The sequence below is a fragment of the Oncorhynchus clarkii genome, chromosome 13, assembly GCF_045791955.1.
Source record: "Oncorhynchus clarkii lewisi isolate Uvic-CL-2024 chromosome 13, UVic_Ocla_1.0, whole genome shotgun sequence".
Taxonomy (NCBI): Eukaryota; Metazoa; Chordata; class Actinopteri; order Salmoniformes; family Salmonidae; genus Oncorhynchus; species Oncorhynchus clarkii.
Window position 1 is genome coordinate 22,405,969 of NC_092159.1, and position 22,042 is coordinate 22,428,010.

At 42.6% G+C, this 22,042-nt stretch overlaps 3 protein-coding genes across 7 annotated transcripts; 1 reads left to right on the forward strand and 2 right to left on the reverse strand.

Annotated features, from left to right (window-relative positions):
• The first annotated feature begins 133 nt into the window (after positions 1 to 133).
• On the forward strand, positions 134 to 12,363 carry LOC139424626 (phosphatidylinositol 5-phosphate 4-kinase type-2 beta-like). Of its 5 annotated transcripts, none has more exons than XM_071176639.1 (11): positions 151 to 792; positions 3,582 to 3,679; positions 4,898 to 4,994; positions 6,083 to 6,235; positions 6,552 to 6,698; positions 7,533 to 7,571; positions 7,788 to 7,841; positions 8,290 to 8,403; positions 8,668 to 8,926; positions 11,057 to 11,160; positions 11,343 to 12,363. In XM_071176639.1, the coding sequence occupies exons 1-11, from the start codon at positions 649 to 651 to the stop codon at positions 11,421 to 11,423; spliced, it is 1,290 nt and encodes a 429-aa protein (XP_071032740.1). In that variant the 5' UTR covers positions 151 to 648; the 3' UTR covers positions 11,424 to 12,363. The 5 variants fall into 5 exon arrangements, with proteins under 5 accessions (XP_071032741.1, XP_071032740.1, XP_071032743.1 ...); XM_071176642.1 differs by having other exon boundaries at positions 151 to 748; XM_071176641.1 differs by lacking the exon at positions 151 to 792 and adding an exon at positions 2,048 to 2,641.
• Positions 12,364 to 12,365: 2 nt separating this feature from the next.
• On the reverse strand, positions 12,366 to 14,666 carry LOC139424628 (proteasome subunit beta type-3). The gene is made up of 6 exons (XM_071176646.1): positions 14,504 to 14,666; positions 13,748 to 13,932; positions 13,519 to 13,626; positions 13,238 to 13,415; positions 13,043 to 13,137; positions 12,366 to 12,869 (listed from the first exon to the last, which is right to left on the reverse strand). The coding sequence occupies exons 1-6, from the start codon at positions 14,504 to 14,506 to the stop codon at positions 12,821 to 12,823; spliced, it is 618 nt and encodes a 205-aa protein (XP_071032747.1). The 5' UTR covers positions 14,507 to 14,666; the 3' UTR covers positions 12,366 to 12,820.
• A 398-nt stretch (positions 14,667 to 15,064) lies between these two features.
• Positions 15,065 to 19,158, reverse strand: LOC139424629 (pre-mRNA-splicing factor CWC25 homolog). Its single transcript, XM_071176647.1, has 9 exons — positions 18,907 to 19,158; positions 18,291 to 18,463; positions 17,856 to 18,092; positions 17,663 to 17,732; positions 17,406 to 17,554; positions 16,496 to 16,577; positions 16,074 to 16,363; positions 15,773 to 15,940; positions 15,065 to 15,671 (listed from the first exon to the last, which is right to left on the reverse strand). Exons 1-9 carry the CDS (start codon positions 18,922 to 18,924, stop codon positions 15,557 to 15,559), a joined length of 1,302 nt encoding a protein of 433 aa, XP_071032748.1. The 5' UTR covers positions 18,925 to 19,158; the 3' UTR covers positions 15,065 to 15,556.
• Between the last annotated feature and the right edge of the window lie 2,884 nt (positions 19,159 to 22,042).

Sequence of the window (22,042 nt, forward strand, 5' to 3'; positions counted from 1 at the left end):
TCTGAGAAATCCTGATATCTGATCCACAGCATTACTTTTGCCATTAGCAGCTTTTACAAATACAGAGATTTACTGATTTCCACACCAAAATGTACCGACTACAGTACGCGCGCTTCTACTCTCTGCCTCTTGGGGGCGCACTTCGCTTTGCGACGTTCAGTCTAGACGCCATCTTGAGGAGACCCCAAAACTGGTGACAACAATCTCAGGCGCATCATAATGGGATTACTAACCTCTAAATAAAATCACCTCAAACCGTTGTGGGTAGCAGACGACACCAGAAAGGAGAGGAGTAGTACACCAAGAGTGTATTACTTATCAAAGAAGACTGCGGCGTAGCTAAAGGCAACCTTGCCTGTAGCGAGATGGCTGGCTAGCTATCTATGCCAACAGCTGGTCTGTGTGCCGCTCCGGACTGAACCGTGTGGCCTGCTCGGGAGGAAGGGTGGTGACCACGCAACATGCAATCCCGTTAATTTACTACAGAATCTAATTTGATTCAAAGACCCTGCGAATTGGATGCGACAATGCACGTATAGATATCACGCTCTTGAAAGTACATTTCGTTGTCTGGAGTGCTTACGACCCAGCTAGCCTGCTTGATTACAGTGCTGTCTTGCGTTTCCTAAATTATTCCCAACAGGAGACATGTCATCCAACTGTACCAGCGTTGCGCCGGTGAGCGCTAGCAAAACGAAGACGAAAAAGAAACATTTTATAGGACAGAAAGTGAAATTATTCCGTGCAAGTGAGCCTATTCTCAGCGTTTTAATGTGGGGTGTCAACCATACGGTAAATGTATTTTTGTTCATGTTCCCACGCTAGCTTGTTTGTCTTTATGGTGTTTTGACTAGCAAACGGTAACGCGATAGTTAGCCAGCTGCTTGATTGACCAGAGTAAATGTTTGAGCTCATCCGTCGTCTAGTAGTCTGTAGTGTATGGGTGTTAGCCAGGTACTTAGTCTGATGCTTAGGTGAAAGCTGTTAACCCTTCAGTCACCATTCTCCCTGGTCAGGAATATCAATGTAGCAACATTCTAGCTATTTGGTGTGCCAGTCGCGTGCGCTTTAAAAATGTGCAGCAAATATAGCTGCGACGTTGAACATAAACATTTGACATTACCCCGCGCACTATGCAGGAATTATTCGGCACAAGCTGCATAACGTCTTCTGTTCTGTAAGAACGTGGGATGTGTGGTGGTCTGAAGTGAGCTAGTTAGTTGGTTAGGGGAGGAGGTCGTGAGCACTGCTCCAACCAAAGCATCCATTCTGTCTAGCGCAGGCCAGAGAGGGGTGTGACTGTTGGAGAGCAGCAAGTTGCATTACGCCCCAACCGCAGCCTGACTGCCTATTGTTTTACAGGCATCAATGAATAATAAAACGGCAAATCTTACATTTGCAGATTCTAGCCTGTATTCCTGATTTAACGTGGTTTAGTGTGAAGTACACATTTTAACACTCAGCCATAACAATAATAGGCTCACAGTTAGTCTAATTTGAGTGGGAAAAGTGACATTGTCTTCAACTCATCCTAAAATACACTTTATTGAGACTGTTTTTCATCAAATGCATCAAGTTTCTCACTCGCATGAATGCAGCGATCACCAAATGCATTGCAGAGAGCTTCAAGGCTCTATTTTTTTGTGGCCAGCAGTAGTAGGCGAACACACCCCCTTCCCTGCTTGACTGACACCTCCAGATCAATGTCTTTGGCATGGATATGATGCCCCAGTTTTGGATTCGCTTCACCCACAATTTGAATAACAGTGCTGATGCATCATTTCACTTCCAATGTTTGCATGCATTTCAATATGTTGCCTACACTCTAACATGTACATTACATCTTGCATGTACTATTGTCTGTAATTATTCTTTCTCAATTGATTTCCCCCTCTGCTTGCTGTGTTTTTGGTGAGCCTATTTTATGTACATTTCAATACCTTATATAAGAAAGATAAGGATAAATATAGACCATTGTCAAATAGGCAGTTCTTGTAGACCAGGGAAAGAATACATGCTTCAAATGGAGAAAACAATGGCATTAATTAACCAAACTCGCATATTTAGTGAAGCTGTAATAATCATCCTGTGATGCATTCTGCAATATTCATCATGGACAAGTTTAGTGTGTGGTGGAGGCTGGGTGTAGATTCAAGGTGTAGGCGGCAGGCTAATTTAGGCGATTACAAGAAAGGCGTCAAAGAGCCTTCTCCTCAAGGCTCTCATAACCAGAATATATTTCATCTTGGTAGTCAGTCGTAACATTGTTCTGCTATTCACAAAGCCGGATGAATTCAGTTCCAAACTAAGCTTTTGCTCAGAGAATACCTTTGTCAGTTGGAGCATATAGCCAAACACAGATTTAATTGAAGCTCCCTTCAAAAACATGGATTCAGTCTTGTTGGTAGATAATGCCAGCCTTACAGGCTTTCCAACACCGGGAATAACCTACATCTTCAAATCTGATACGGGCCTTCATCAAACTTACAATAAAATCTGCCATTGAGCAGACACTTTTCTCTAACGCGACTTACAGTCATGCAGATGGGTGGTCCCGGGAATCGAACCCACTACCATGGCTTTACAAGCACCATGCTCTACCAACTGAGCTACAAACGACCACCTTCATCAAGCCTTTTGTGTAGGTTGATTAGACATAATCCAACATATAGTTAGGATATGGAATGTGTATGCCTGCTGAAGGCATTAAGCTATGCCTCTAATGACAAAATGAATATGATGATACTTTTGAAGGACACATTAATTTGGGCTCCCGAGTGGCGCAGCGGTCTAAGGCCCTGCTTCTCAGTGCTTGAGGAATCGCTGTGGACACCCTGGTTCAAATCCAGGCTGGATCACAATCGGCTGTGATCGGGAGTCCCATAGGGTGGCGCACAATTGGCCCAGTGGTGTTTGGCTGGTGTAGGCCGTCATTGTAAATAATAATTTGTTCTTCGTTTGACTTCTCTCGTTAAATAAAAGGTTCAAATAAAAACAATTGACCAGAGCATAACCTGTCGGCATGATAGACGGTGATTTTTCATAGCATGTCAGACAGAATGAGAGTCTATCCCTTGAAGTAGTCTCAGAGAGAGCCTGATATAACTCAAAACCCCAGCTCTATGGCTATGTCCTGCATATTCAATGTGTTTGTGCTCCGTATGCTATTATTTTTCTACCTCAAGGTAACTTTCCCATTTCTCTCCTATTTTAGCCGCGTCTGTGTCTCCTGGATGCATTCTTGTCTCCTTTTTTTATTTTGAAGTGTTTATTCACGTTCCCTCCCTGCCACTCCTCTTACTGTCTGGAGTTCATAAATCTATGGAGAGGGCTCGCTCTGGGAATCAGTCTGTTCCTTACAGTGAATCTGTCTCGGTAGATAAGATCAACAGTGTGACAAGGGGACTCAGCCAGAGAGCACTGCTGTCAGTTCGCTTTGGTCCAAAGTGAATGATTGTCAGTAAATAGACACTGGTTCACTGCAGTTTGGTCTGGTGTGGGGATTAGTGTGTTGACCTCCTCTTCCCTGCTCTAGCATTCTATTCTGATCTCCTGCTCTTTCCATCTCCCCTCTATTTCAGATCAACGAGTTAAGTAATGTGCCTGTACCAGTAATGCTGATGCCTGATGATTTTAAAGCCTACAGTAAGATCAAAGTGGACAACCACCTATTTAACAAGTAGGTATCCCGGGTCCTGACTTTGCAACCTGCCACACCATATTACTGCCCACCATATTACTGCCCCATATAAACTCAAACAAGAGGCCAATTTAGCTGCATTGTCTAAAATATACGGTACGGTACTACCTGAAATCTGCTAACACTATGTTATGCTACTGATTAGGAGAGAGAAGGTCTTGGCTTGGTTGGCCCAATTGTCTATGATGTGGTGTGCTTTTAAATCACGAGCCAGATCAAGTTCCTCTTATCACCTGTAATATAACTCACCATGGGTCTAGCGATCCCCACTACACTGGAGTTGTAGTCAAAACATTAACTGAACACTTAACTGAGCAGCTTTGCAATGGAAATCATCATAGTGAAGCACCTCTAGTATGCTGGTCAGGAGCTTCTCATATTTCCTTTATCTAGTCCAGTGAGTTCCTCAGACACTCTGACTCTGCTAATGGACTAACCATAGATTTAGAGTAATAGAATGGACATGAACCTTCTTATGACGTGCTAACAGTCAGCATTTTGGTCGGGGAGTTGGTCAACCATGGTTTGCTGTGATAAGATATTGTGTAATGTAATGAATTTGAAGAATTTAGCTAGCCAGACAGTTTTAGAGGAATGATTCCATACATTTTGTCAAGTGAACTGCCAATATGTCAACATTCCATTCAAACAATGCAATCAATCCACAGCCATAAACTGGCTGAAATCAGTTGATGATAGGACTTAGACAAGTTGTAATGTAACAAGTACTGACATTGTGTCATGTAATAGCACTCACAGCTTTCCAAGAAAGCACAAAATTGAGACAATAATGGTCTGTTTACATATATATATATATATATAAATGAGTTTAAAATCTGGATAAACTGTATGATTTATATTACTATTTTAGGTTGGTAATAAGTCTACTACACATCTTCTGATATATCACATGCCTTACTTTTATTTTCCTGCATCAGTCAAATCAGGATTATGCCTCTGGCGATCTCCACTACACTGGGGTTGTAGTCAAAACATTCATTGAACATTTAACGGATAATCTTTGCATTGCAAATCATCCTCGCAGTGAAGCACCTCTAGTGTAGTATGCTGGTCAATTGCTTCTCACATTTCCGTTATCTGTTCCAATGCTTCCTCAGATGACATCAACGCTCTGACTGCTAATGGGCTAACACACTCTTCTATATTAACACTCTTCAACACTCTTGTATCTCTCAGAGAGAACCTGCCCAGCCGTTTTAAATTCAAAGAGTACTGCCCTATGGTGTTCCGCAACCTGAGGGAGAGGTTCTCCATCGATGACCAGGATTACCAGGTAAAATATGGTCTCCCGTGTGGAGATGTCTACGGGGGTAGAATGTAGGATGGGTTAACTGACGAGAAATACCATTTGAGGATGGGTTCACAGTAGCGAACTGAAAGACAGAGTGAGGATAGACGTTTGCTTGGCTCGGCTCAGTAATGTCAAAAGGCTGGAGGACAGTTATGGAGAGAGCAGATCAGAGTACCAGAGAGAACTCCCGGTTGTTCCCTGCCCAGTTTGACTCATTGCAGATTCCAATTCTTCCCTCAATCCAATGTAGTAAGTCTTTCTCTGGATTTCACCCTTCAACCCAATGTAGTAAGTTCTTCTCTGGATTTCACCCTTCAACCCAATGTAGTAAGTCTTTCTCTGGATTTCACCCTTCAACCCAATGTAGTAAGTTCTTCTCTGGATTTCACCCTTCAACCCAATGTAGTAAGTCTTTCTCTGGATTTCACCCTTCAACCCAATGTAGTAAGTCTTTCTCTGGATTTCACCCTTCAACCCAATGTAGTAAGTCTTTCTCTGGATTTCACCCTTCAACCCAATGTAGTAAGTCTTTCTCTGGATTTCACCCTTCAACCAAATGTAGTAAGTCTTTCTCTGGATTTCACCCTTCAACCCAATGTAGTAAGTCTTTCTCTGGATTTCACCCTTCAACCCAATGTAGTAAGTCTTTCTCTGGATTTCACCCTTCAACCCAATGTAGTAAGTCTTTCTCTGGATTTCACCCTTCAACCCAATGTAGTAAGGCTTTATCAGCATTTGTTGATATAGAACTAAAAGACTGCCCCCTTTTTTACTGAGTTCTCACATGTAAACAGTGTGTGTTTTTAGTGTTTAGAGAATCATACCAAGCATAGTTTGTTACATTAAGTTCAACTATCTTGGTAGCCTTGCTAAATGGATCCCTATGTGAAGGTTTTTTTTTGAGCTTGGAATAGCTCTGTAAATGAAATCCATTGATCCATTACTAACTCGTGAAGTAATTATGAAACATTTTCTTTATAGAGGGCTTTTCATTCACACCAAAGCCTCAATTTTCTGCTCTGTATGTCTCTCCCTCCCCCGGGCTCCCTCCTGTGGTGGACCATCATCAGAACTCTCTGACGAGGAGCGCCCCGCTGAACAGCGACTCCCAGGGGCGCTTTGGCAACCGCTTCCTGTCCAGCTACGACCACCGCTTCGTCATCAAGACGGTGTCCAGCGAAGACATCGCCGAGATGCACAACATCCTCAAGAAATACCACCAGGTGGGAGAGTTACCGCAAGCACAAATATAACACGTTAGAATTTTAAAAATATATATTTTCTGTACAAACATACATGTAGTACATGTTGAAGGGAGCATGTTGTCCTCAAATATTGAGGACCTTTCAATGTGGTGCTGCAGAAATATCTGTGAATTGTCCGATTTGACGGGACTATCCTTTTGTAATAGCTAACAATTATGCCGACGTCATTACTGGAGCTCTCCCACTGTTTCCTTTGCATTACTCATTCTCCTTCCTCTTCTCTCTCTCCTTTCCTCTCCCTATATTTCCATCCTCCTCCTCTGGGTCTCCTCAGTTCATAGTGGAGTGTCATGGCAGCACTCTGCTCCCCCAGTTCCTGGGCATGTACCGGCTAACAGTGGACGGGGTTGAGACGTACCTGGTGGTGACCCGTAATGTATTCAGCCACCGTCTCACCGTGCACCGCAAGTACGACCTGAAGGTAGGTGTCGATATGCACACTAGCTTGGAGGGAACTAACTGGGAGAACACTTACTGGTAGTACACGAATTCCAGTAAGGAGCACTAGGAGCACACTTACAGCTGTAACACTGTTGGCGCTCATTGGGGTAAGGGCATTTATAACAAGCTCAATGCATAGGGTGCTTGCAGAGTATTCCGGTTCCCAGTAGAACTTGAGGCTCCAGCAACTTACTTAAGTCTAGATTTATAGACTATTTTCTGCTTATGTGATGTATTCTTTTTTATTATTATTATTTTTACCTTTATTTAACTAGGCAAGTCTGTTAAGAACACATTCTTATTTACAATGACGGCCTACCCCCGGCCAAACCCGAACGACGCTGGGCCAATTGTGCTCCCCCTATGGGACTCCCAATCACGGCTGGATGTGATACAGCCTGGAATCCAACCAGAGACTGTAGTGACGCATCTTGCACTGAGATGCAGTGCCTTAGACCGCTGCGCCACTCGGGAGCCCATTATTTAGAAGGGGAAATGGTTAAGAATTCTGCTCTTGTGGAAAAGCTCAGTAAATCTGTCTCTTTGTGCATGGGCAACAACACTGAGAATAGAGGTGTGATGGCGTACATGCCTATTGACTCGCAGAACGTCATTTCCCTTCACAACAAACACCTCTGTGGCTGACAGGCATTCTCTGGGGGAAACAATTCTGCTTTCTGAAATATGACAATGTTATAACCATACTGTCAAGTCCAGGAGAAACAAAGGGGGAACAAAGATGCAACGAATGTCTGTCTCTAACTCTGAATTCCGTAACATCTCTGTGAATGATCTTCTTTTTTTTCTCATTCAGGGTTCCACAGTCTCAAGGGAAGCCAGTGACAAAGAGAAGGTGCGTTAATTTACATAGTTACGATGATGAGAGGAGTGTTGGGGTACAATGACAGGAACCCAAAATAATTGTGTGGATCATGCTAAAAAAAAAGCATCAAACTAACCAGCTATAAACAAAACTCATTTACAGCCCAAAATACTTTTAGAAAAGTGCAGAAGTAATGACTTTTCCATCTAATGATAATGAAGCACAAATGAAATAACACATCCACAGTTGGGCCATGTCCGACTGCTGTCCATGCTGCGCAGAAGGGGAAGTCAAAAGGGGGTGAGTGTAGTCCATGTGGAATAGTTAGCTGTGTGCGCTAGTAGTATCCACCATGCGAGTTACATTACCCGCTCTGAAACCTAGAAGTAGTTATATCCCTTCCTGGCTACGTATTCTGTAGAGCGGTGCGTGATACTGCTTTGTGACTGCTGAATTGTTGTTGGGAACAGAAGGTTGCTGGTTCACGCCCAGTGAGGGACAGACAGAACCTGGTGGGGCCAGGTCACTGGTCGGATCTCTCGCTCAAGAAACCCACCGTCTTAACCATTACACCAAGAGGAAATAGCTGAAATAGTTGTTCTCCCTAAAAAGTCAATCCAAGGACAATGAGTGTAAACTGAATCAAATGACCCTACTTTTCATGCATCAAAATTAACAGCAAGAAAGACCTCTGTCATTTGTGCCAATCTCAGAATATTTTGATTCTCATTTCTATCACTCTGCTCAGGCCAAGGAACTCCCCACCTTTAAAGACAACGACTTTCTGAACGAGGGCCAGAAGCTGCAGATAGGAGATGACAACAAGAAGTACTTCTTGGAGAAACTAAAGCGCGACGTAGAGGTAGGAGACATCTCACGGCTGCTCGAATTGATTTTGTTTTTATTCTCATTACAGTCGTCGTTGTTTAAATATCCGGGTAAATGGACTTCTGCACATTGTGTTTTGTTTCTAGTCCTTTCAACCAGTTTCACCTAAGTACCTGTGAACAAAGACATGACTTTAGGTTGACAAATAGAAGAATAGTGAGTTTAATGTCCTCCAGGGAAATTTCCTAAATTAACATTTGTTGCAATATCTGCCATCTCTCCCGTTTGTGTGCATCAGTTCCTGGCCACTCTGAAGATCATGGACTACAGTTTGCTGGTGGGGATCCATGATGTGGACCGGGCAGAGCAGGAGGAGATGGAGGTGGAGGCAGGAGGAGAGGAGGAGGAGTACGAGAACGATGGGATGGGAGGAGCACTCACCGGCTCCTTCGGCACCCCTCCAGACAGCCCTGGGAACCCCCTCAACTTTGGCGGGTTCTTCAGCCCTGGCGAGTTCGACTCCTCCGTGGACGTCTACGCAATCAAGAGCAACGACAGTAAGAGACACTCTTTCTTGAGTTTTGTCAAGTGATTTTTCTATGCAATTGTGCTATATTTGTGCTACTCTCTATCTACAGTGCTTCAGAAAGTATTGACACCTTGACTTTTTCCACATTTTGTTGTGTTACAGACTGAATTTAAAATGGATTACATTTGAGATTTTGTGTCACTGGCCTACACACAATAAATACCCCATAATGTCAAAGTGGAATTAAGTTTTTTTTCGAAATGTTTACTTATTAATAAAAAATTGGAAGCTGAAATGCCTCACAAAGAAGGGCACCTGTTGATAGAAATATACAGACATTGAAAATACTCAAAATACAGACATTGAATATCCCTTTGAGCAATGGTGAAGTTATTAATTACACTTTGGATGCTGTATCAATATACCCAGTCACTACAAAGATTCAGGAGTCCTTCCAAACTGGAGAGGAAGGAAACCACTCAGGGATTTCACCATGAGGCCAGTGGTGACTTTAAAACAGTTACAGAGTTTAATGGCTGTGATAGGAGAACACTGAGGATGGATCAACAACATTGTAGTTATTCCACAATACTAACCTAAATGACAAAGTGAAAAGGAAGCCTGTACAGAATAAAACATAATCCAAAACATGCATCCTTTTTGCAACAAGTCACTTAAATAATACTGCAAAAAAGGACCTGACGGTTGTCTAGCAGTGATTCACTTCTTGATGCACCCATCCCGTTAGCGGGATCATTTCCGTCAACATCCGCTGAATTGCAGAGCACCAAATTCAAATTAAATTACTAAAAATATTTAATTTTCATGAAATCACAAGTGCATTATAGCAAAACACAGCTTAGCTTGTTGTTAATCCACCTGGCATGTCAGATTTCAAAAAAGCTTTTCGGCGAAAACAATACCAAGCATTTATGTAAGGACATCTCTCTCAGCAGACAAAACATTACAAACAGCTAGCAGCCAAGTAGATTGGTCACGAAAGTCAGCAAAGCAATAAAATGAATCGCTTACCTTTGATGATCTTCGGATGTTTGCACTCACGAGACAGTTACACAATAAATGTTCCTTTTGTTCCATAAAGATTATTTTTATATCCAAAATATCTCCAATTGGTTGGCGTGTTATGTTCAGAAATCCACAGGCTCGAGCGGTCACGACTGGGCTGACGAAAATTCCAAATAGTATCCGTACAGTTCGTAGAAACATGTCAAACGTTTTTTATAATCAATCCTCGGGTTGTTTTTACAATATATAATCGATAATATTTCAACCGGACTGTACCTTCTTCAATAGGAGAGAGAGAGAAAATGTCTGCTTCAAGCTGTTGCGCATGCAAAACGCCCAGCCATCCAATGACACGATGTGATCTTTCTCGCTCATTTTTCAAAATAAAAGCCTGAAACTATGTCTAAAGACTGTTCACAACATGTGGAAGCCATAGGAAAAGGAATATGGTTGCTATCCCTTTAAATGGAGCGAAGGCAGGCAATGGAACAGAGCTTTCAGGAAAAACAGCACTTCCGGGTTGGATTTTCCTCAAGTTTTCGACTGCAATATCAGTTCTGTTATACTCACAGACAATATTTTGACAGTTTTGGAAACTTTAGAGTGTTTTCTATCCTAATCTGACAATTATATGCATATTCTAGATTCTGGGCCTGAGAAATAGGCAGTTTCATTTGGGTACGTTTTTCATCCAAACATCAAAATACTGCCCCCTACACTCAACAGGATAACAACCAATTTGACAGAGCTTGAAGAATTTTTTAAAATAACAATGGGAAAGTGTTGTACAAACCAGGTGTGGAAAGCTCTTAGAGACTTACCCAGAAAAACTTGCAGCTTTCTACAAAGTATTGACTCAGTGGTGTGAATACTAATGTAAATGAGCTATTTCTGTATTTCTTTTTCAATACATTTGCAAAAATGTCTAAAAACACGTTTTCACTTTGTCATTATGGGGTATTGTGTGTAGATAGGTAAGCAACCAGGAAATGTTGGAGCAATTTCTGTATAGTGCATCTTGAATTAACATTTGAAAATGAAACTAATTTTAGAACAGACATCATGGGACAGCCCAGTGAAAAGTAATACTTGCTATTTATACACCTATTCACTGTCCTGCTCCTTGTGGTAGGTGCTGTGAAGAAAGAAGTGTACTTCATGGCTATCATCGACATCCTCACGCACTACGACGCTAAGAAAAAAGCTGCACATGCTGCCAAAACTGTGAAACATGGGGTGAGTAATGGACTAGATCTGACCTAACATGAAGCCAAGTGTTTAGGCTACAAAGATGCTAGATCATATAGTAGTTTCAAGTAGAAGATGATCTTGTGAGATGTGTTATGACATAGAAATTGTAGTTGTATGTTCCTAATGTGCATATGTTTACACTTTACTCTCTGTTGTCTCTCCCTCAGGCCGGAGCAGAGATCTCCACCGTAAACCCAGAGCAGTACTCCAAAAGATTCTTTGAGTTCATGTCCAACATCCTGTCATAGAATCATCTCTCCTACCCCAGCCAATCACTACCTGTCATAGAGCCATCAGCCACACCCACCCCTCTCTCGCCCCACCCCTTACCCTCTCACCCAGGGGACGACAGACTGAAAGGATGCACAGACAACAAGCCTGTTCCATTGACCCACAGAGGGGGCGCCGGACTCTTTCTTTAAAAAAACAAAAAAAGCAACGCGTCTCTTCTCCTCCCACGTCCTACTCCCCATCTCCTCGGTCTGAGTGCTCAACAAGGAAGGCTTGTGAAACAGAGTTCTATAGGATATTTGAGACCCTCCCCCCGCCACCTTATACTAGTCCTCACGCCAGCACGGGAACTGTCTCACTAATGCCTTGAAAGAGTCTGCTTCAGCAGTAGGAGTCTGTTTAGTACCGTCTGTTCGTGATTATTTTGACACACACACACACCTCACAGACACAGAAGCGGTCAGATCGCATTAATCTTTTGACCTAGTGGCCAACAGGCGTTTACAAACTCTGACTTGTCAGGAGATCCGCAGCCGACAGTAACAAAATTGGAAATGCAGGAGATTAATTAATATATAAGGGTTTTACGTAAATGAATGCAATATCAAAATGCATGGCTAAAATGTACATGACTTCGCCAGTTAGCTGAAACGGCAAACCACTGAACTTAGCATCTGAGCATTATGACTAAAAAAGAAAAAACATGTCTGAATGTTACGTTGCCATATTGTTCTAAAAACTTGACATTTTTACCATGAACTTGGAGGTTGGTAAAAGAAAATCCACATAAAAAGGGGAATACTAAAGCAAATGCTTGTTTTATTACCATAAGAATCATTTTTTATATCTTGTTTACATTAATGTAGCATTTGTGTTTGTATAGTTGTTTTGTTATCGACGTTAGATCAGAAAAGTTACTTGAAAAGGATTCATTACATATTAAAAGGGAGTTATTGGTTTTTTTCCCTGAATCTAATTCATTTTCTCACCTTTGACTAACAAAGATCATTCCTTCATGCCTTGTAGAGGTGGTTTCAAATTAAGTTATTATAATGACCTATTCTGTATGGAGAGCGCAGCAAAATTTCCGCATGAGACAAGTGTTAGACAATAGCTGTTTAGCCGCTCAATTCATTCAAATTAGTCCCTGGAAACTATTCTTATGAGATTACGGAATTAGGCTGCAGATTTCCCGGTTTTATTAATCCACAGTTATCATAATCTGATAGTGTTAAGCACTCATCTTTCATTACTTGCTCTGAAATGGCAAACCAGAGTCATTGTAACACTAATAGTCATTAATTTTATTGAACAGTATCTTAAGAAAAACAGTACACGCAGTGTTTATCATTTTCATACAAAATAGTGGGAATTGGTAGAGATGAGGGGTTGAAGCAGCAGAGGGAGAGGAGCTTTAATCCATTCGGGCCTTCAGGGTACGTGTGGTGATCTTGTCCTTCTCACTGTCAAAATAAGTCAAATCAAGGTACTGTCACTACAACATTGACCAGAGCGTTACTAAAGATCACCATCTAAATGTCATGTCATTTGTATGAATCCTCAGATTAATTACAAATTAGGAACTATTTCATCCAAAATGTAGGCAGTGGGAAAGGAAAAGTATAACTGTGCTTACATGACTTGCACGACGACACCCATGCCTGAAACGGCATCCCTGTCCACTGCATTCAGCATGGCTTGGGAGATGGTCTCAAACAGGTCCTCTGGTTCCTGCAGGTGTCAAAAATAACCATTGTAAATAAAGACAGTCAGAGACAGTCAACTATCACACTCAATGTATTATCTTACAATACAGGACACAATAACCTACCATGTCTGGCTCCCAGAGAGATTCACACATGCCGTACATCTGCTCTGAGCAAGTGCCGCTCACAACAAAGTCCTCTGTCACCATGGGGCAGCCAATCAGGTCCAGGGAGCAGATGAATGGCTCAAAGGTCTTGGGGTCCAGACCAGCGATCACAGGCTCAATGTAGTATGGCCCAAATCTGAGACAACGGATTCACGTTTGATCAGTCACAGACTTGCCACCCAGGCGGAAGTGTAGACTTGTATATGAAATACTGTGCTTCTTCACATCAGTGAACTCACCTCCTCTCATAGAGCAGGTTGGAGACCATGCTCATGAATGTCTTAGGTTTGATCTGACGCCCCTCCTTCAGCTCATAGAGGTTCAATCTGAACTTGAGCCTCTGGGAACTGTTCAAGAAATAGAGTGAATATTTAATATCACCTGCATAGCCGATCTGTTTCACTGACCATCCAAATACTCCAGAACTTGGGAGATACGAGGTGCACTGATGGACCAAGGCACACTTACACTGTCTGCACGTCAGTAGCCAGACCAGCCAGGCCAATGTAGAGTCTGTCTCCCATGGGAAAGATCTTTTGGAAGTCGGTGGTCACCATCTGAGCCTGTACACCGAATCTCCGATCTGCTGCAATGGCTACACATTGCTTACCCTTCATCGCCATGACGGCGCCACCATTATAGGACATAATAGACTGGGGATGGAATACAAGGAAGGAGACGAGGGATAGAAGTTAAGTAGCAATCGTGACGGGGACAATTTCAAAACCCAAACAACATGGTTTCCATCACTAACTATTGAGTTAATAACTTTGACGGGTGACCATCACTTGAAACATTGGTGAATCAGTAGAAACATTGACATAACTATTAGCTAGGAACGTCAAGATTATAAACTTCCATCAACAGACTCCCAAGTTGAATGAGGTTGTTTTATCCCTCTTCAGATAGCTAGTACTAACATTAGCTTGTCAGCTCATTCACAGACTAGCGTTAGCGACAATAATCCAGTTTATAGCAAACTAGGTTGCGAGTTAATGTGGTAGAAACGTTTGGAAAATGCCAAACGCTAGTTATATTTTCGTTGAACAAGTTAGTTACCATTGCAGGTGACTTTTGGCATGGCTAGCTAACGTTAGCTAGCATTTAGCTTGCTACCAAATGATTAGGCAGCCGGTTGCTAACGTTAGCTGAGCTAGTTTTACAAACCAATCTACGGACCACAAGTACTAGCTACATGCATACATTATTTATTGACAATCTTACCATTGTGAATACGTTGAGGTGTCTTCCTTAGCCCTTGAAATATCTTGTAAATGTTCACTATTTTTAATGACTGCGGATAACAATCCCACAGTGACTACACGATTTGGAACAGCCGGAAATCAGTCAACCTTGCTGTTTGATACGTCATTCTGTACTACACGATGATTGGGTCTGTAAAAAAGTTATGGGTGGCCACCGTTGATATCATTGACGGTTGTGTTGGGGGAGTGTGCAAATGTTCATAGTTTGTTTGAAGCGTGCGAAAGCGAAACAATAATGGAAATAAAGACAAGTTACAGTACAGTAAGCTATGAGCCTGTGACTGAAACACCAAAACACTGGAGATGGGCTACACTTAAATCCAGCATTATTATCATCCTATAAAACCAAAAGGGTTCCACGATAGTAATTCAAAAATGTCTACTTTATGATGATGCTGGTGAGTGTGCCTGATAATTTATGTATTTCGTCTTCATAGGACATTTTAAATTATCGTAGTTCTCGGAAGGTGTATCAAAGCAGTAATCAGCATCACATACAACAACACATGTCAACTCAAAGACGTTATTTAGTTTGTTAGTCCCCAACTCAAAGAACTTTAGGAACAATTTTTTATTAAGATCCACAATTCTTCTCCTTTACAGCAATACACTAAAGATTTCCAAGGAACATCATTTACAAAAGGGTTGTGTGTGTGTGTGTGATAAAAGTTTGAATAATTCTAACCATTATAGAGAACACAATATACAATTTCCACTTAAAACAAATCCAAGGTTGCTCATTCTATAAAGGTGAGTATGTTGCTGGTGAATGGCACGGGTAAGTTTTGCCATTACAGAGGATCCTTTGCATTTCTTTAGTCAGGGCAATGACTAAGGGGCAGTTTCACAGGGCCTGAGTGCAAATGCATGGTGCCTCTGCAGTGTCTGTTTTGTTTATTAAAATATAAATGAGTTGGCAGTCCTGGCAAACCGGTGCAGATATTTCAGTGTGGTAGCTGGTGCATATTTTTGACTCTCTCCTCCATCAACCCATTCCTGCTTCTTCTAGTTCTCATCTCCTCATGAAATTCTTCTCCAGGGATGCGGGGGTCCTCTGTATGGAGTGGATGTTTCTCTTGACTCGGTCCTCCAAGGATGAGGTGGACGCACTCTCCAGCTTCATGTTACTGCAGGGAAGGACACAACCGTTTTAGAGGACCAGACAACAGCCAGAGTAAGCATGCCATACGTGCACTAATGTGTGCACGTCAGTCAGCGAGATACTTACTGGATAAAGCCAGCGTTGCGGTCATGCTTGCCGCCTTTCTCTTTCTCCCGCTCCTTCTCATCCTGCCGTTTGTAACTTCTAATGTTGATTTCACGCTCTTCGTCTCTCTGTTTGGCAAAGTCCATCATCTCTCTCCTCTTCTTCTCCAGCTCTTCAGCAGAGAGACATCTAAGAGAATATCACACAGATAAATATGGGGATAAGAAAACACTTTAGGATGGGGTTGTTCGATTACCATTAGTTCACCGATGATTGAACCCAAGTGTGATAATTGTATAAAACAGGTGCTGTGGACTCTTACTTGGTGGTACTGCTCTGACGCCTCTGGTAGCGATCTTTCTGTGGGCTGGGGGCTTTGGGACGCTGGAACTGTGGAACTTTGAACTGGTCTGTCCTATGGGATGAGTGGTTCTCTGATTTGTGAGAGGAGTGGTTGTCTGTCCTGTTAGAGGAATGGTTGTCTGTCCTGTGAGAGGAATGATGGCCGTTCCCATCTGTCCTTTGAGGCGATCGAGAGCAGCTCCTCTCCTGAGAACGGTGCCTCGAGTGGTTGGGGGGCTTCGAGGACTGATGATGCCTCCCAGCTGGAAACTGAGGAGAGAAATTAGGCGATGAGCGGTTCACATCTCTCTCAGGAGGATTTAAATAACTTTGAATTGATTGGACTAAGATAACAACGTTCATGGTGTCACTGTCAATATATAAAGATTGAGCCGTACTGACCTGTAGTCCATAGCCAGCTGGGACATTGCGGTGGTGGGAATGTGAGTGCGTTGTTTCTTTGGATTCCTCTTTAGAATGGTGCCTAAGTAAAGATACATCTCTCAGTTAACCCAATGAGTTTGTACTTCTAACCCTTTTAAACATTGCGTGTTTGAGCTACATACTTATGGGTTGTACCATTGGATGAATCTATCTATTCTGCATCCGTAGGTGCTAACCATTAGTCTGTGTGATTATTAACGGCGGCTGAGCTAGAGCGGTGTTTGTGAGACAAGGGCGAATGTCTGTAGAGTCCGAATGGTTTCAGCTACCCATCTATGAAAGGCTCCTGAACACGCACATGTAACAAATTTTGTTCTGACGCTCACAAGCTACAAAAGGAGTCATTAGAAGGTAAGAGGTTCTTCTACATAGAAGACCATAGGAAATCCCAGGACAGTGTCTATAATACTGTAATAAGCTCACATAGTTGTCACTGACTATCCATTTCCCAGTGAGCAAACAATTTCTGTACTTGCAGCATTAATATAAATAATTTTTTTATCAGGTTTTTGCTTCAGCAAACCTTATTTCTTTATGGACATTTGTCAATTAACGCAACTACTTATGACAAATTGTTTTGTGTTCTACATGTAGCCCTGGTTGTCCTGAAAATAAAATAGTAAAACACTTCACTGAGAGGCTAAATGTAAATCAGATAAATCCTAATTAAAAGCCGAATTTTGCTGGGGTCTAAGGACTGATAGGATTAAACACACAATCTACCCCATTGCCATCAACAATAGAAGCTGTGAGCTAGATTTGTAAACTATCACAAAATGCTTAAAGATCAAAACAGTTCAACTGAACATCTGATCAAATTGGCATCTGTTTACTGCTCCCGAGAAACCTCTATTGAAGTTAGGTGCACCTGTGTTTTTTGTCTTCATCCTCAGAGCTTGAGCTCAAGCTCCTTCTCTTATGCTTCTTCTCCTTTCTCCTCTCCTTCTCTTCCCTTTTCTCCTTCTTGTCCTTCTTCCTCTTCTTTTTCTTGTCCTTCTTTTCAAGATTCTGACGCAGCTGAAAGAAAATAAAAAGTGAAAAACGGTTGCTACTTTAGAACCCAGCTATTACTACAGCAGGCTGAAACTGATTTCATTGCAGTTTTATTGGAGCCACCCAATTGACCATTTCTTTGATCTTCTTCATTTTCACTGGGTTTGTCAAGACCTCCCTCCTCTTCTCCTCCTCTCGTTTCCTTGAAAAATAAGACACGTGTCATTATAATCAGCTCTTGGCTAACAGCAGAACATCAGTGTATGGTATAACAGTTGCTAGATGGACACACTAAATGGTAAAGAAAGAGACCAGAGTGACTGACTTGATATCAAACAGCGGGTCCTCTCTGATCTTGGCGGCCATGTCGAGGTTGGATGCAGGGGTGGAGGGGTTGAAGATTGAGCCAGGCAGGAGGCCGGTTTGTTCGGATGGACCATTCTCTGGCTCCTCAAACTGCTGGGTAATCTGCTTGTCGATGGGGCGGCCCAGCAGGTACTCATCACGGGACACCTGACCACCTGGCCCCTGGTACATCCAGTCCAACCGGTCATCTTTTTTCCTGTAAAACAACAACAAAAAAGCAGTTGAGTGTTAGTGACTGCATCCAAGGGGAGTATCTCTGTCCATTTGTCTGTGGTGAGAGGGCACACAAATTGCTCTCGTTTGATTTTTAAACCTAGACAGGACAGTGGTTTCTCTATCAAGGTGAGACCTATTACTTCCTCCTCATCACAAGGGTCGGTGAGGTGAGCATTACTTTAGAGCCCCAGTCTGCTGAGCGAATCTGGTGATATCTTCTCGAGCTCGTTCCTCTCTCAGCTCCTTCTGAAGCTCCTCGATCTTCTTCGCCTCAGCCTCGTGCTTCTGTTCAGCCTTCCATACCCGCTCTATGTTTTTCATAGTCTGGGGATGCCAGCTTTTCTTCAAGTTCTGACAGAGATGAGGGAAAGTGATATTCGATATAATTAAACAAAACAGGGAAAGATCGCTACAATTGATCAATACAACCATTTCTGAATTCCAATTGTTCTTCTGGGAAGGTAAGGAATTACTACGTTTGAGTAACGTTAACTAGCTAAGTAGTTGTGTGACAACAAAAATATAAAATAAGCACACCTTCAAAACTTTATTTAGTTAGGGGGTCAACTCAGTTAACTAGTTACGCCAACTAGCCATCGTTGTCGTGGCAGTGATGGCGTTTCGCTTCACTAAACACTAGTTCAGAAGTTGGCAGTAGGTGAATCAAGGTGGTTTTGTGATTAGTTAGTTAGCTTGCTAGACATAAACAAAACAAACATGCGTAGCTAGCTAAGTTAGTTAGCTAGTTAAGCGCTAACGTTAGCTTTGTACGCTAATAATTTGCTCATACTTACGAGGTCACCTCCTCCCATCTTGACTTAGATCGTCCACTCGGTCCAATTGAGAAATAAGATGTGAATAAACGTGTCCTCTACCTATGTGGTTATTGTACTTGACAAAACAAATGTCTGTTATTATCTAAATAACATCGACAATTGCATGCTAGGTTAGCGTGATGTGTTTTTCATAGTACTTCCGGCCTTTCTGATTATTTTTTTCCGGTTGTTCAAGAGTGCGTTATTCTGCTTCGGCTTCATCTTCTTCTTGGGGATTGGGTTGGCGGATCGCATCCAACTTTCAAGGAGCATACACCGCCACCTACTGTACTGAAGTGTAAGGCCAATCACGGCCTAACTACAGTATATTAAATTCCCTTCGTTAGTCTTGTTCCTCTAAGAAAGTGAAATAGACCCCTAGACATCACTTCCCTCCCCTTTCCTCCCCCACTACACCACCAACGCCAACCCTGTCCAACCTCTCTGACCCTTTCACACCATCTCTCCCTGTCTACATCATACAATTCTCAAAATATCAACACAGGCTCCACCGTTTCCTCTACTAAACACTCATCACACAGACCTGTTTCATGTCTCCCTATTATCCACAACATGGCATTCAAACCTGTGTGCCCAAATCGTAGTCTACTCCACACAATTTTACTCTGTCCTACATCCCATACTCCCCACCTCTTCCTTTACTGACCGATACACGCAATAAAATGGCCTCCCCTTACTACTAGCATCCCATTCCCTTTGCCAAAATGGAGCCCTTTTGCCCGGATCAAGGACTTGACTTCCCAGCAGCCCAGTGGGACCTGAATATCTACCCCCTCTCTCCTCACAGCACTCTTAGTCACCACATTGGCCTTCTCTTTACCCTCCACACCCACATGGGCAGGAACCCAACAAAAGCTTCCCACCACTCCCATCCTTTCCAGTCTCATTAACAGCACCAAGCCTATCCGACCTGTCCGTCTTCCTTCCTTCCGTCTTTCCTCTCCCTGTCCCACCTCCTTAAATCTGTCATCTATCATCAGGGTGAACAACATCGGACTAACCACACTTCCCTGAGGAGTACCATGGTCCACTTCAAACCGCATTGACAATTCTAACTCCACCCTCACCCGTATGACTCGATCGAACAGGAAATCCATGATCCAGTTTTACAGACGTCCCTCAATTCCCAATGCACTCAACTGGATCAACAACCCTTCCCTCCACATGATATTGTAAGCTTTTTCAATGTCAAAAATACACAACCCTCATCACCTCTTTTATTGTCAGGGCCTTGGTTATCTCTGTACTAACTGTCACCAGGGCATCCATGGCAGACCTCCCTCTACTGAACGAGAAGAGGCTGGTGGGAGGAGCTATAGGAGGACAGGCTCATGGTAACCATGTTTGACTCCGTTCCATTTATCCAATTCCATTCATTACAATGAATTCCATTCATTACAATGAACCTGTCCTCCTATATCACCTCCCACCAGCCTCCACTGTCCTGAACCTACTCTGTGCTAAGCTCCTCAAACCCATAAATCCCAAGAAATACATTATTCTACTCACTACCATCTTTTCCATCAATTTACACATGTTGTTTGTCAGTGCGGTAGGCCTATAACTGCCCGCCCTAGTGGGATCTTTACCTGGTTTTACAAACAGCAATATCACCGCACGTTTCCACCCAGCAGGTATCACCCCAGTCTTCCACACCTTATTATACCACCCTAACACTGTTTCCAACACAATGTCCAGTGCATGCTTAAACATCATATAACACACTTTATCTTCTCCACAGCTCTCCGACTCCCTTGTCATCTCAAACATAGAAAACTCTGCATCCATTGCTTCTCCTGACTCCCCTTTTCTCTTTAAGACATCTCCATGTCTCCTCTTACTCCCAGAATGCGTTCAACAGCGCAGCATTGTGGAACTGTTTTCCAAAAAGTAGCCATGAAAATGCTCTCTGATCTGTTTAACGCTCTCTCTCTCACACACACACACACACACACACACACACACACACACACACACACACACACACACACACACACACACACACACACACACACACACACACACACACACAAGCTGGTTCTAGCAGTGCATCTTATAATAAATTATGATGAAGTACTGAATAAATAAACAACATACTACTTAGTGATATGTCTCGTTTTATTTCCATAAAGAACATTTCTCTATTAAAATTACAAGCAAGTCTTAAAACCAGGCAGCAGTACTTAAATTATTACAAAATATTGTTTAAATTCATATCTACTGCGACAACATACTACTGTAATCAATAAAATAAGATCATTTAATTAATATTTTAATCATCTTCAATCTGCTCCTATCTAACACATACAACTCAATAATAGCATTTCTGATGATAATAGAGATAGCCAGTAGGCCTATTTAATACATGTATCAAGTGTTCCTAGGTAGGCCTATTGGAAACGCAAAGCTACAAGGGGGAAATTCCAACCCGATTTAAGTGCGTGTAGAAGGGAATTTAATTCCCTTTTTATGCACTTTTCTGTCTACACGTATTCTGACCTTGAATTTAGGCATGAGAATAGCATGCTATTCACTTGCTATTTGTTTAGGTAGACATAAAACAAATGAAGGTGTAGTGGAGACCCCATACCCCATATTATTTTTATTTTTGTATTATTTTTTGTATTTCTTTTCTCCCCCATTTCAATCTTGTCTCATCGCTGAAACTCACCAACGAGCTCAGGAGGCAAAGGTCGAGTTATGCGTCCCCCGAATCATGACCCGTCAAACAGCACTTCTTAACACCCTCCTGCTTAACCCGGAAGCCAGCCGCACCAATGTGTCAGAGAAAACACTGTTCAACTGACAACCGAGCTCAGCCTGCAGGCACCCAGCCCGTCACAAGGAGTCGCTAGAGCGCAATGAGCCCCCCCCCCCCCCCCCAGCCAAACCCTCCCCTAACCCAGGCGACGCTGGGCCAGTTGTGCGCCGCCCTATGGGACTTCCGATCACGGGCGGTTGTGATACAGCCCAAGATCGAACCCGGGTCTGTAGTGACACCTTTAGCATTGTGATGCAGTGCCTTAGATGCTGCGTCACTTAGGAGGCCCTCAGAAACACCATATTCTAACCTTGTCTTGACTTAATTCCCTCA

Bases quoted from the DNA above. Each gene is read 5' to 3' on its own strand.
- LOC139424626 (XM_071176639.1), top strand. From the start codon at position 649: ATGTCATCCAACTGTACCAGCGTTGCGCCGGTGAGCGCTAGCAAAACG. The intron at 3,680-4,897 runs GTAGGTATCCCG...TGTATCTCTCAG, and splicing joins GACAACCACCTATTTAACAA to AGAGAACCTGCCCAGCCGTT. The intron at 4,995-6,082 runs GTAAAATATGGT...GACCATCATCAG, and splicing joins TCGATGACCAGGATTACCAG to AACTCTCTGACGAGGAGCGC.
- LOC139424628 (XM_071176646.1), bottom strand. The intron at 13,416-13,518 runs GTGAGTTCACTG...CCGTTGTCTCAG, and splicing joins AACCTGCTCTATGAGAGGAG to ATTTGGGCCATACTACATTG. The intron at 13,138-13,237 runs GTAGGTTATTGT...TGACACCTGCAG, and splicing joins CTCTCTGGGAGCCAGACATG to GAACCAGAGGACCTGTTTGA.
- LOC139424629 (XM_071176647.1), bottom strand. The intron at 17,555-17,662 runs GTCAATTGGGTG...ATTTTCTTTCAG, and splicing joins TGAAGAAGATCAAAGAAATG to CTGCGTCAGAATCTTGAAAA. The intron at 16,578-17,405 runs GTGCACCTAACT...ATCTTTACTTAG, and splicing joins GATGAAGACAAAAAACACAG to GCACCATTCTAAAGAGGAAT.